At 32.9% G+C, this 13,707-nt stretch overlaps 3 protein-coding genes across 4 annotated transcripts; 2 read left to right on the forward strand and 1 right to left on the reverse strand.

The window, feature by feature from the left end:
* Positions 1-148: 148 nt before the first annotated feature.
* On the reverse strand, positions 149-1,156 carry LOC114175481 (protein BCAP-like). The gene has a single exon (XM_028060236.1). It carries the CDS (start codon positions 1,154-1,156, stop codon positions 149-151), a length of 1,008 nt encoding a protein of 335 aa, XP_027916037.1.
* A 560-nt stretch (positions 1,157-1,716) lies between these two features.
* Positions 1,717-4,343, forward strand: LOC114178772 (phosphoglycerate mutase-like protein 4). Of its 2 annotated transcripts, XM_028064858.1 has the most exons (7): positions 1,755-1,903; positions 2,151-2,229; positions 3,161-3,211; positions 3,324-3,434; positions 3,580-3,711; positions 3,888-3,963; positions 4,035-4,343. In XM_028064858.1, the coding sequence occupies exons 1-7, from the start codon at positions 1,869-1,871 to the stop codon at positions 4,214-4,216; spliced, it is 666 nt and encodes a 221-aa protein (XP_027920659.1). In that variant the 5' UTR covers positions 1,755-1,868; the 3' UTR covers positions 4,217-4,343. The 2 variants fall into 2 exon arrangements, with proteins under 2 accessions (XP_027920660.1, XP_027920659.1); XM_028064859.1 differs by lacking the exon at positions 4,035-4,343 and having other exon boundaries at positions 1,717-1,903; positions 3,817-3,909.
* A 4,303-nt stretch (positions 4,344-8,646) lies between these two features.
* On the forward strand, positions 8,647-13,496 carry LOC114176137 (phosphoglycerate mutase-like protein 4). Its single transcript, XM_028061071.1, has 7 exons — positions 8,647-8,815; positions 8,974-9,049; positions 10,442-10,492; positions 10,585-10,695; positions 11,548-11,679; positions 12,628-12,703; positions 12,969-13,496. The coding sequence occupies exons 1-7, from the start codon at positions 8,778-8,780 to the stop codon at positions 13,187-13,189; spliced, it is 705 nt and encodes a 234-aa protein (XP_027916872.1). The 5' UTR covers positions 8,647-8,777; the 3' UTR covers positions 13,190-13,496.
* Positions 13,497-13,707: the final 211 nt, after the last annotated feature.

Genomic DNA, 13,707 nt, shown 5'->3' on the forward strand with positions numbered 1-13,707 from the left:
TTTCTGGCAGCGTGTTAATATCAAGACAACAAATCAGTAGAATTCCCTTATCAGTTTTATAAAAAAATGAACTTTTCATCCTTCGGTGTAACATGATTGTTGCTTTATTGATTCATTTAAGAAAATATGGAATCATCGACCTGATTTCTTAACTTCCATATAGACATTTTCTTAACTTATACAAAATGGATGATTTTTTTCTAACTATTTTAACATGATTACTTACTGATTTTCTGGACTGCTGTAGTTTTCCCCCTTTAAACTTTGGTAATGATTCCTCAGCAGAGGATTTAGGTGAAACATTTGCCATCACTTCCTCTTCAATAATCGTATCTTGACCTTTTGCACTCCTTTCTGTATACCGTAGCCCCATTATTTTTCTTTTGTTCATACTCCATGACCTACTGGAATAAATCTTGTTCAATCTTGATAACACTAAATCATGGGTAGCCTGAGCTGCATGTTTCTGCTCCATGTAAACAGAAACACGTGAATTTGTGTGTGAAATCTTTTCTTTGGCTCTTCTTGTTAGGGCATAGTATTTTTCATTTGTAAGCTGGACAACGTCTCTGTGATTTTCTGAAAGCTTGATCTGTTGAAGAGCTTTGGCAGAAGATTCTTCCACAGCATCTGACTCCAGCAGTACAGCTCGAAGAGTGAGCTGCAAAGTTTGAGCTGTCTGCTTCCTCAGATGCAGGGTTTGCCTCAGTTTTGCTAGTGTTTGCTTTTCTTTGTTTCTCTCAAGTTTGAGCATTTCCATTTCGTTACGCATGTGATCCAAATTTTGATTGGTTTCTTGGATCATCAATTCTGTCTTGAGTTGCTCCTCTCTTTTGGATTTGATGCTCTTGTGGATGGTCTCCAACTGGGATTCCAGCTTCTCAGTGACAGTTTTTGATGAATTTTCACTTAGTTGAGCGTTAGCAAGATTGGCTTTCTGCTTTTCTAGTTCATCTATGAGAGGCTCCGAGTCAAGCCATGATTGCATGGAACTCTCCTTGGCTCTATTGAGCTCTTCCTTTGCCTTGGCTAGTTCCGCTTTTGCATTCTCCAGAATAATTCCGTGGTTGCCTTCCCCTTCTGGTCCTTGTAACATGACTCTGATGTTCCCTGGTTTGACTTGATGAAACCTTGGATACGCATAATGTTCAATCATTTTTGGTTTGAAATGCTATTTTTATGGGTTGCGGGTAGTGGCTAAAACTATAATGCGGCGACAATTACATGTTGAAACTAAACTATTGTTTGGGATTTCCTAAGATCATTGTTGGTACTTTGCATGCTCATATGAGATACCTATGAAGCGTATTGTTTATGACGGTTCCTTTGCCCTGTATGTTTGTATTTTTCTTGATTGGATATTATGCTGCGACAGACCAATTTAACCAGGACGGTTGTAGCAGTCACACCTTGGAATGATTGTGCCTTTTGAGTGAATTTGATGTTCATTAACAATGGTGCCACAGAGTTTGACTAATCATAAGGAATAATTGATTTTTCTATGTAACTAGTTCCTACTATATAATTAGCCCCACAATCAATAATAGTCATTACATTTTGTGACTAGTGAGGCGTCAACCCAAAATGTATAGTATATTACAGAGCAATAAACGAAACGAAGCAACTGGGAACTAAAAAAATGAAAATATATTCAAATAATGTTCTTTCTAACCTAACACATCTTAGCAACGACAAAAGCGAAGCAACTAGGAATTGAAAAATGAAAATATAAAATCATAAGCGAAGTAACGAGGAAAGGAAGTATAAACAGAATAACCACATTAAAGTTCACACATACCACGTGCTTTGTTCTTCTTCCTTCATCGCAATTTGTGGTTCAAATTCTTGTAGTCGCTTCTTCGCTCAGAATGGCCGTGTCTTCCGCCAGCGTTTCCCTTCCCAGGTAGGTTCTGTTCTCAATTTTGTTCACATATCATTACTTATCGTGCTTATTATGCATGTGTGTGAACCTTTGTGGGTTTGAAAAGTGAGGATGAAAACCATATGATGAATTAATTATCTCTACATTTTGTGCAATTGAACTAACTTCTTTGAAGATAATTGGAGGCTGTTTTGAATTTGATATATGTTTCCTTAAGTAGTTGTTGTCCTCAAACTAATTGGTAAGATGTTGCTGGTGGTGGTTATAGCTATCCAGATTCAGATTATGCTGAGATTTTTGTGGTGCGTCATGGTAAAACAGCATGGAATTCTGAGGGAAGAGTTCAGGTACTTCATATGAACTCGTTTTGATTGGATCGTTTAATACAGTGGGAAATGTGAGGGTTGACCTTTTATTATCTCCAATCCTTTTTTATTAGTATATTTGATGCAGTATATGGGTCCAAAATTAAGGAAGAAGAAAGGAATCAAAACACCGATAAAAATCTCATTAACTTGCATTGATTTCTAAGACTATGTCTCACCTTTACTCCAGTTAGGGGTCAACATGAAATCATAGGAGTTAAAAAAAATGAAAAGTTAAATAAATTTGAATATGATGAACTATTTTCGTATGCATTGTTTAGGAGTTCTTAATTTTAAATTTAAAATATAAACTAACCGATAAATACTTTATGCCTTATTGTTAACGCACTTTGAGCTAAGTTTGATATCTAACATTATATTCATTTTACTCAAAACATATATAAACTAACATAAGAAAAATCATTTTAAACAATGTAATATAATTAGATGTTCCCATTTGCTAATAATAAATATTTTATTATGTAAACATTTTTTTTAAATTGAGAAACATATTTTTATATAAATCGTGTCAATAAGTGATGATTGAGGAGACGCACATGTGACATGGATTATATACATTCCTGGCATCAATGCCTCACTTATGGACCACTTTTTAGGTTTCTGAATGAAGCTCTTTTTACAAGCTTCTACATTCCAAGGAGAGTTTTTTTTTTTTTTTTTTCCCTATGTGCTTGCATTTATTATTAGAGAAAATTATCGGTGCTCTAAGCTTTCACAATCTTATCAAACCTGAGATGTTTTATACTTTCACTAAATTTTAAATTAATATGAATGGTAAATTAACTTTTATAATAATTATCTCAAGAATTATAATTATCTTAAATTTTTATTAACAATACATTGCCTTGACCATGTTCAATTTTCACACTAATAGTCATTTATGTATATACAGGGACAAGCGGATATTGAATTAAGTGAATCTGGAAGAAAACAAGCAGTTGCAGTAAGTTGGGGTTATGGGATTCTTTAATTCCTTTATGCAAAACCAAAACTTGATCATTAACTCATTTCTTTGATTTCTACCCTAACTAATTCCTGTAAATTTTGTCATGAAGGTAGCTAATAGATTATCCAGCGAACCAAAAATAGGTGCTATATATTCTTCTGACCTGCAACGGGCTTTTGAAACAGCACAGATAATTGCAGTAAAATGTGGAGGACTAGAGGTTTGAACACACAATAGTAATCTTTAAATGTTGCATTTCATTCGTCATATATATATATATATATATATATATATATATATATATATATTTCAACACCATCAATGTTTTATGCTCTAACATGATTTAACTTTGATTGAAAGTATAGGTTGTGAAGGATTTGGACCTACGGGAAAGACACATGGGGGATCTTCAAGGCCTTCGTTATTGTGAATTATCAAAGACTAATCCCATAGGTTATGAGGCTTTGGTGTCTAAGGATGAGGATAGAGAACTCCCTGTAAGTACACCAGAAATCTTTTTGTTAGCATAAAACCCAATGAAGTTTCTATTTGATTAAAGAAAATATTTGATAGAAACATTAATGGTTTGTTTTATTATGCAGAAAAAATGGTGAAAATCAGTTATGTATAACTAGAATGATGAATGGCTTACATTTTGCTTTTGCACATCCAGGGTGGTGGAGAAAGTTTTGTTCAACTGTTTGAACGCTGCAAATCTGCATTGCTCAGAATTGGAAGAAAACATAAAGGTTTTGTTTTGCTAACATGCGACATTGTTTAGAAACAAGTTCTTATGATTAATGTATGTATTAAATTGCAGGGGAAAGAGCTGTGGTTGTGACTCATGGTGCATGCATAGAAACACTGTACAAGTGGGCGAATGCAAAAGGAAGCTATGCAGGGAAAATAGATAATGCATCAGTGGCCGTTTTTGTGTTGTGTGGTGAAGATAATTGGACTTTAAAAATGTGGGGTGATGTTAGCCATCTCACTCAAAACTGATTTCTACACCATTTTCTCAGCAATTCATGCAATGTTAAATCTCTATTTACAGTTATTTTTATTTGAATAATTGTAAAAAGAATCATGTTGTATTGTTTCATAAAAAGACTCACTATTGTTTCTTACAGTTGCCTTTCACTTTCATTTTTATTTCATAAATTCTTATCGCTGCATTTTTTTCTTTTCACATCGTCTGAAATCTTTATTGTTGTCAATTAACTTCACTGTTCCTTGTCTATTAAATGGTAGATGAATAAAATACATAAATTGAACTAAGCTATTATAAAATTAAAGTAAACTACTAAAAATTTAAGAAAATAAATAAATTATATGATAATTTAAATTATTAAACTGGGATCTTAGTAAATTAAATTAAATTACTGTAATTTACATGCAAATTGTTTTAGTCAATTAAATTGAATTACTCCAAATATTCATAAAACAGAACATTTTTTTCTTTAACATGCGCTTAAAAGTCATGAATATCATTCCTGAGTTAACTTCAAAGCTGTGAATAGGAAAATATTTTTTACGTTATATTGGCAACCCCATTTTATGAGTATTTTGGTCATTAAAAAGTTAACTTTTATAATTATAAAGAAAGAAAAAATTGAAGGATAAAATAATAGACTTACTTAGAAAACTTCATGTAATTTATGAGTGTGAATTTATTTGAGAAAATCTGAGTATAAATTAATCATTCAAAAATGTGACTATAAGTCCAAAAAAGCATGACGATGAGTTATTAACTTGAGTTTGTTGGACTTATGTACCTATCAAGCCTATACTTAAATATTATTATTTGGTAGCTCTAAAATAGCTCAATAAACAAATGAAATTGCGAGATTTATGCGATATATTAACCTTCTTAAAATAAGAAGAAAAATAATATTTATGAAATAACATAATTATTTATGATATAAACATAATTTTTAACAATAACATAATCTATTAATCTATTATTGATAGGTTTAAATAGGCTAAAAATACACTAATGACTCTTGCATGAAGAGATGATAATCACACTAACAGGTGCACTTGTTCAATTGTAGTAGTGAGTGTCATATCCATAATGATTTGATCAATTTTTTTTATCAAAAACTATGTTCAATTTGGATTTGTAATAAAACAGGTTGGTTGTAAAATAGAGAATGACATAAAACTCAATTAAGTTTTAAGAACTCAATAAGATAAAACATGTTGGGATTGGATTAGGGATGACAATGTGGGCCAACCCGGCCCGTTTAGGCCTGACCCGCACTTGGCCCCACAATGTAGGTCGGCCTGTCTTGTTTCGCATTTTCATGCGGGCTGAAAAGTCTGGCCCGTCCCACATAACTATGGGCCCGTAAGCCTATGGGTAAGCTCATTTTTTTTATTTTTTTTTTAAATTTTTATGATAAAACTTTCAATGTTCAAAAAATTGAAAAATTTTAAGAAGTTCACAAAATTAAACAAATACTTTAGGGAGTTGGATGATAAATTGATAATTTAACATTTTCATCATATTCATATTCGTACTTTGGCATACACGATGTATTCTTCAAATTTTAGCACCTTAAAAAAATACATAATATTTATCTTTTCCAATCATACAAGAATTTAGAATGTTAATGGAAGAGTTCAGAAAAAAAATTAACTAATATACACAAGTGCAATTTTTTTTATGCGGGCTTGCAGACTAGCCCGTGTGGGCTGCGAGTTTTTGCGGGCTTGCGGGTTCACTATCTCGGCCCGCCTTGCGTTATTTTTATGGGCCAGCCCAACGGGCTAGACCCATATTGCCACCCCTAAATTGGATTTCACAACTCTTTACTTAAGCATGGTTACTATTTCATTGATTTAACAAGTTTCATTCATTGTTCTTGAAAGTACGCTAGTCTAATCCTAAACCCATGTCTACAACCTAGGACCTAAAAGCATTCTAAGTCAGAGTGAAATCTCCACGTCCTGGTGACAAGGCTTCTGCATTAAGATTGAAACTCTTTAACTAGATAATACATGTAAATGCATGTTTGCCTTCTAACATCATTAGATGATTCAATTGGATCTATAAGACAAATTATCTTTCACCTAACTCGTGTTATATATGCAATGGTTACTTGATCAATTCATCACATGTGAAATACGAATTGAATCACTAACATATGAAAGAACACTTCAATAAAGTAGTACCAATACATAAGTTCAGAGAGCTACATCCAATCCCAACACTTTGAAGTTCGGCAACTCATGATGATTCTAACAAATAATCCTAGGAGTTGTTGTCCCTTCCTCATGTCTCCTCTGATCTAAGAAATATTACAAGTGAAGTGAGATAGAAGGACTCTAAAAAGATACTAAGAAATTTGATATCAAATTCTAGATATGAAAACAAAAGGGTCTGCCCCTTAACTTATAAAGTTTGGGAAGTTGGTTGTAGCTCCAAGCATGGTGGCCATTCTTGAGAGCTCTCCTTCCATGGAGGGCTTTCTCATTGCCCAAACCATTTCTTTGATGTTCAACCAAGAAACTTTCCTTCAATGGTGGGTTTCCTCCATGGTTGAGCTCCAAAACTTGGTGCTCTAGGTTGCTTCATAATGAAGTTTTCCTCGCGTGACTTAGGCACCATCTTCTCAACTTGAGCCGTGGAAGTAAAATTTGAATATTGTTAAAATCGGCTTCAATGCTCTATCTATGTTTCTAGGGCTCAAACTGCTATACTTTGTTTCCTTTAAATGTACAAAAATTCATCTAGAAATGCATTAAGTTACCACACATGTTTGTATTTGAATGCTTTCAGTGAATTCTAGGTAAAAGGGAGTAAATCTTAGTATATGCAATATAATTAATTAAGATAAGCGCTAAAATGTATGTGAATTATAGGCAAAATGAGCACTTATTATAACAATCTCATAATCACTATGTACTCATATACTCACTCTAAATCTTTTACTGACTTAGGCATCAAAGTCCTTACAGGTGGACTTCCCCCCTTTTGTGGTGGTCCAAAGTTTAGCGACATACCAACAATCAAGTGAGTCCACCTTGGAACAACTCAACCAAATTCGGTAAAAACACATCTAAAAACCTATAAGAACCACAACATCAAAATAGTTTATGGTGAACAACAAAAGACATTATCTAAAACAAAAGTAAACCTCAAAGTTAGCATCTTCTTCTAATAGTATATCACAATATTGGTATGAACAAATTTTAAAGTTGCACCAAAAACAATAAACACATTACTCAATGACCTACTCTTATATAAAGTCGAAACAAAACAAAAATAAGATAAACCAAAAATTCTGACCTTTTAATTCAATAATTGCAATAGACACAAATATGAGACTCTTTGTAATTAACAATGGAACAAAAAATTTCAATCATAAACAAAATTTCCTTTCTAAGTACCTTTGAAGACAAATTGTAATGTAGTAAGGCATTGTAGTCCTGTTCCATCATTGTTCATCAAATACAGTATTTACGTCAAGAAAAGATGAAAAAGAAAATCGAATAAGTAAAAGACAGTAAAACCAAGAAAATAACACATAAGAAGAATAAAAAAAGAAGGTCAATTCAGTCCCTTCCCATTTTTTAGAAAGAAAAAGACAATCAAACCAACATAGAACCAAAGTGTTAGACCAACAGATAAAGGACAACTTCTTCACTTTCGATCTTTATCCTTTGTTTTAAACATAACATAGTAAAAACACATGAAAATGACAAAAAAAATCATTGAACGGACATATGACATCATACACAAATGCAGTGAGTGGACCTACAAGTACCTGAGAGTGGATAAGCACACTCCTTGATTTTATTAAAATTATTACCAAATATATGAAAAAAAATTATTTTGTCCCCCTCCTCCCCAATTTTTTATTTTTACTTTAAAAGGTTGTTAAATCGATTCCAAAGAAGATTTAATTGTTTTCACGCATTTAGAATCTTAAATCCACTACTACATCAATGAATATTTTTGAAAAACAAAAATATTAAATTATAAATAAATCACCTAGAGAGACGGTTGTCTCCTTACCTGAAGGGTCATTTTCGGAATGGAAAAATATGAAATAAAAAAAAAAAACTCATAAAAAAACAGGTATCAAGAAGACATTAAGTAGATATATTTGGAGGATTTCTCGTTATTTTCTTATAGGTACACCAGACATTTGAAAACACGTGTCACACGTGGTAGCAATTGTTGTTTTGATCTAAGTTGGGTAGAGTGTTTCATTAACAGTGTAATTTATGGTATGTGATACATAATTGCTAATAATTTAAAATCATAATTTATTTCAATACTTTCTTTAAAATTTTTACACTTTTGTAACTTTTTTTTATTTAAATTCAATTATCATATATAATAAAATTGATTGTTAGAATCATTAAAATATATATTTTTTTTTCTTGGACTCATGTTTCTTAATATTTGTTTTTGTAAACAATTCTGGAGTAGGAAACTGTTCCAATAACCCTTTAACAATCTTTATGCCCTTATCTTTCTCAGAATTTGGTGGAACCACGCAGCTTCACTGGTTCACTCTGACTCACTCTCTCCCTCACAAACTCAGATACCATGGCCGAGTTTTCCATCAATGACGATTCCCATTCCAGGTTCCTCCTTTTTTTCTCCGTTTTCTTTGTCTTAATATCATGCCTGCCTATGCTTGTGACTCTGAGAACCCAAAATCACTTATTTAAATCAACGTTTCCCAATCCTCTAATTCAGTTTTACATAACCCTTCATTCTCAAACCAATTGGTAACAAACAGCCCGCATCCTGATTATGCGGAAATTGTTGTGGTGCGTCATGGCGAAACAGCTTGGAATGCTACTGCAAAAATCCAGGTGTTTTCTCTCTCTTACCAACAGGGTTTCATGATTTCGTTGAATATTGCATTTTAGGTCCTCCAAATAAATGCTTTACAAAGGAATGAACCATTTTATGTGAACACTCAATTCTGCACCTCTTTTTGATCGATAAAATCAATAATTAACATATGTAATTCATGTTATTTTTATTTGTAATAAAATTGGCATAATAAAGTCTAATAACGTTGTTGTATTTAAAAAAAATAAAATATGGAGTGTCCTTCCTTCATGAACCGCTGTATGTATTTCTGTTAAGAATGACTCATTAAAAATCTTGACTAGAGAGTCCTAGATTGTGCTAGATTGTCAAATGTTTTATGTGCAGTTTCTATCATATTTGGTAGATGGTCTCCATAGATCGTCTAGTCCGTACACTTTTTGGTGAAAGTGTATAAGTGACTTTTCAGTTTAGTAATCAGAAGAACTATTCATGTGTCTTCCGTGGGGTGTTTCACTTGTCTCAGTTATAACGATATACTTTATAAATAGGACCTTTGTACCATGAGTTATGACTAACATTTGTGTTGTATTTTCTGTGGAAGAGTTTGGTGTGAGAGAAATGATGAAGTTGTGATCATTTAGATTAGTGAATTCTCCTATGAACGTAGATGGAAGTTCATTAACACTTCAATTGAATCATGTTGGTTTTTGTGTGTGATTCTCTCTTGTTCTTCCTCTTATTTACCTTCTACAGTCTATTTGTGGGTTTCTCTGTCATCATTCTCTGTTTGTGTGGTACACGCTTGACCTAATTCCTTAAAGTTTCTCAGTTCAAAATGGATTTTGGTGATGTTAAGTGTTCACTTGATTTAAGTGCCTTTTTTCTAAATAATTAATATATTTTGTAAACTATTTATTAAATTCATTAGTATATTCATTAAATACCAGCTGTGGTACTATTTTCTGATGATTACTATTTGGGTTGGGGAGTACTTCAATATAACCTGGATGATAAAAAGACAATGAACCATCTCTACAAACATGGGCGAAATACGCAACGTTCTTCAAAATATGACTTCAAAATAAAATATGGAGTGTTCTTCTGATAGTTACAAATTTCTGCATTTGCAGGGAACGATCAATGTTACATACCTGTTAATAAATTGAAAGATAAAATTATAACTTTTAGAAGGAATATTGCGGGTAACATGTGGGTGTGTCAGTTATTCAATAATGATGGACCATAGAAAGGGCAATTAGTATAGCTTATAACTTCTTAAGGCTCCTAGTCTCTCTATATGATATTAATATCTATCATCTGTGTGTTTTTATTTAATTTTTTTTCTTGTGCGTTGTTTCTTATATATGAGGCTCCTTTTTGGGATTTTCTGGCCTTGGTATATTCAAATTTCAGTCATGTGTAAACAGGGACACCTGGATGTTGAATTAAATGAAAACGGAAGAGAGCAAGCAGCTGTGGTAAGTTCCGCTTTTTTCATTTTTCCATTTTCAGGGAACACCTTTTTGTTTATGCTTTATTGACCCTAATTCTTGTCAATTATAAAATTGAGGTGGCTGATAGACTATCCAGGGAAGCCAAGGCTTCTGTTATATATTCCTCTGACTTGCAAAGAGCTTTTGAAACAGCACAGATAATTGCATCCAAGTGCGGAGGGCTAGAGGTTTGAGCTTAAAGGCTTCTTCATGTTTCATATTATTGATTCAATTGTAACAAATTACAAGTATAATAATTCTTTCCATTTTATCATGTTTTACGCTTGAAGTCCATTGGCTTTTTTGGTTTATAGGCTTTAAAACATTTTTGGCTTTTATCAGTATCTGGACAAGAGATTGACTATTGTTAGCCTTAGTTGCAGTCACCTTAGGCTGTAATGTCTCAGAAAGCCAACTTACAAAAGTGACTAACTAGAGAGATTGAATGAAACATCATAAAGTGGAACCACTGAAATTATCAACTCTTAGTGGGTTGGGATCCCACATGAGTAGTGATATGGCCTAAGTAGTGTTCATAAGGTTTGAACAGTTCTCATCTTATAAACTGATTGTGGGATTATGTAAAGCTATAACCCAAATTCTAAGAACTATTCTTGAAGTGATCTTGCTGTTTCTTAGTAACTATGAAGTACACAGAGATTAGTTATTCTTTTTCCTTTCATAGAGTTGACGTTATTGGGTTAAGATAAAGGGATTTGACTTCTCTAAAATGATAAAGTAAGGCATGTTCACCCTTGATTTGAAGTGGACTAAATTTGTGTTGTACTCTAGTTCAAATTTAACACTTATTTTTTAACTTTACACATTTTCTAACATCAAAAAGAGTTAAATCCTAGATAATAAAGAGAAGGAAAAGAGGACATGTCTGAATAATTGGATTCTTGACTAAAATCCGGTTTTTTCTTCTATTTACTAGTTCCAGTGTTAATCAGTTTTTTAGTTTTACTATATTTCATACTTGTGATCCTCTATTCTTTTTCCTAAATCCTAACATTATTTTCCTTTGGTTGAAATTCTAGGTTGTCAAGGATTCTGAACTACGGGAAAGAAACCTGGGGGATCTTCAAGGCCATGTTTATCATGAAATAGCAAAAACTAATCCCATAGCTTACAAGGCTTTTATTTCTAAGAACGAAGATGAAGAAATACCAGTAAGTTTCATAGAAACCATCTTGTATGCATGGAATTCCTAATAATACAGTATATACATTCCTCAAGCTCATTTGGTCATGTCCTTTAGAATTTGGAAGATGAGTATAACTGATGGTTCCCTGAAATTGCATATTTTTGTCTGCATATGGAACTTCAACATGCAGCTGAAAGATACCATAACGTATGGAAAAATATAATAGGAACGAGAGATGCTTGGTTTGATACAGAACACACAAACTATGGTTGCTTTAAGAATGGTTTGATCATCATCCATTTAAAAAACTCTAGATATGCAAGGAGAAAACTGATAGACTATGCTTGCAAATCTTGGGAAGTCTGCATTATCTTTAGATTGTATGACTTGCTTGTTTATCTGTGTTTTACTTGTCTAATGTCGTTACTAAATATTTGCAAATGTCTTGCATTTATCTTGGTATTGCCTTTCATTATAAAAGGGCTTCTGATGGTGTCATGACCTCAGTTATGATTAAAGAGAGAATTGAGATTATATAAAATAAAGGTTATGTATGTGTTTCTGGTTCAGTTTATTTTGAAGAAATAATCACTTATTTTTATAAACTCTCCAAGAGAGCTTTTGAAAAACAAATGATTACTTCTTTTCTAAATTAATCAGTTATCAATCATGGACTAATACCTGCTGCTCAATTGAGAAATGTGGATACTAACATACATGTAGGTAACAGCTTCTTATGAATTGATGTTTTGTCAATCAGATTATAACTTTGGTTATGTTTGTTTTCTTTGCTTAACGAAGTTTTCACACTTCCTGAGGTAGAATCACACTTTCCAGGTCAATCTTTCCTAAAGAAAAAGTTTTCTGCTGTAGCCAAACTCCGTTTGACTCCTGATGCAAACAGACACCTTATGAATATACGGAATGCCTTAAGTTTTGCTTATACATAACATTGATCTATACAATTGTGCAGGGTGGTGGAGAAAGTCTTGTTCAACTTTTTGATCGCAGCACATCTGCGTTGCTTAGAATTGGCTTAAAGCATAAAGGTAGGCCACTGGCACATGATGACATAGCATGGAAATTATGTCTTTTGTAATTAATAGTTGGTTTGATAATAAATCATTTTAGTTCGTGCAATAAGTATGTTACACTCTGTTTTCCAATTGCCACCCACCCAACCTTGCCAGATTGATTTGAGATGCAATAATCTCATTTAGACACATCAGCATAACATGTTTTTTGTAGCTATTGCATCCCTTTTCCAAGTCCATTCATTGCTATATTAGGCTGATGTTAGACTTGTAATTGCAGGGGAGCGAGTAGTCGTTGTCACTCATGGAGGATTCATCAGAGCTCTTTACAAGTGGGCATGTCCAAACGGAAGGCCTGGGAAGGTACTCAATACAAGTGTTAGTGTTTTTCACCTGTATGGTGAGGACAAATGGACCTTAAAAGTGTGGAGTGATGTCAGTCATCTGAGCAAAACTAGATTTCTAGAGTCTGGTTTTGGGGGTGATAGAAATTCTGGTTAGACCATTGTTTCCCATTAAAAGCCATGATTGTTTCCCATCTGAAGTTAATAAAAGATTAGAGTAGGAGCGAAAATGGATGTATTAAACAGTGGTGCTAAATATGATTTTTGCCCCTATTTATATTTTGTATCTTAGCTTGCAAATGTTTGCTTACTATGGACATGCCTAAACTAATTCATTTTTGTGATGGTGGTGCTTCAATCTCTATCACAGAAGGTTCTTTTGAAATCATTTCGACTGTTTAATGTAATGAATGTAATGCTACATTTATCATGATAGTATTTTTATATAACGGTAATTTTTGTTGCGTTATTGAGTTCTTTGTTTGCATTTGAAATATTATATGTTTCTTACGTTCACGAGTTTTTATGATTATATACTCTTTAAAGTATTTAAATGGGTTTAGAGAAAGAGGATTTATAAATTATCAGTAGTTTTTAGGTGTACTCAGAGTTTGTGTGTGTGTGTTTTGAATTATCCTTTCCATAATCAAAAGAGTGTTGGTTTCAGTTTATTTG

The sequence above is a fragment of the Vigna unguiculata genome, chromosome 3 (genome assembly GCF_004118075.2).
Source record: "Vigna unguiculata cultivar IT97K-499-35 chromosome 3, ASM411807v1, whole genome shotgun sequence".
Classification (NCBI taxonomy): Eukaryota; Viridiplantae; Streptophyta; class Magnoliopsida; order Fabales; family Fabaceae; genus Vigna; species Vigna unguiculata.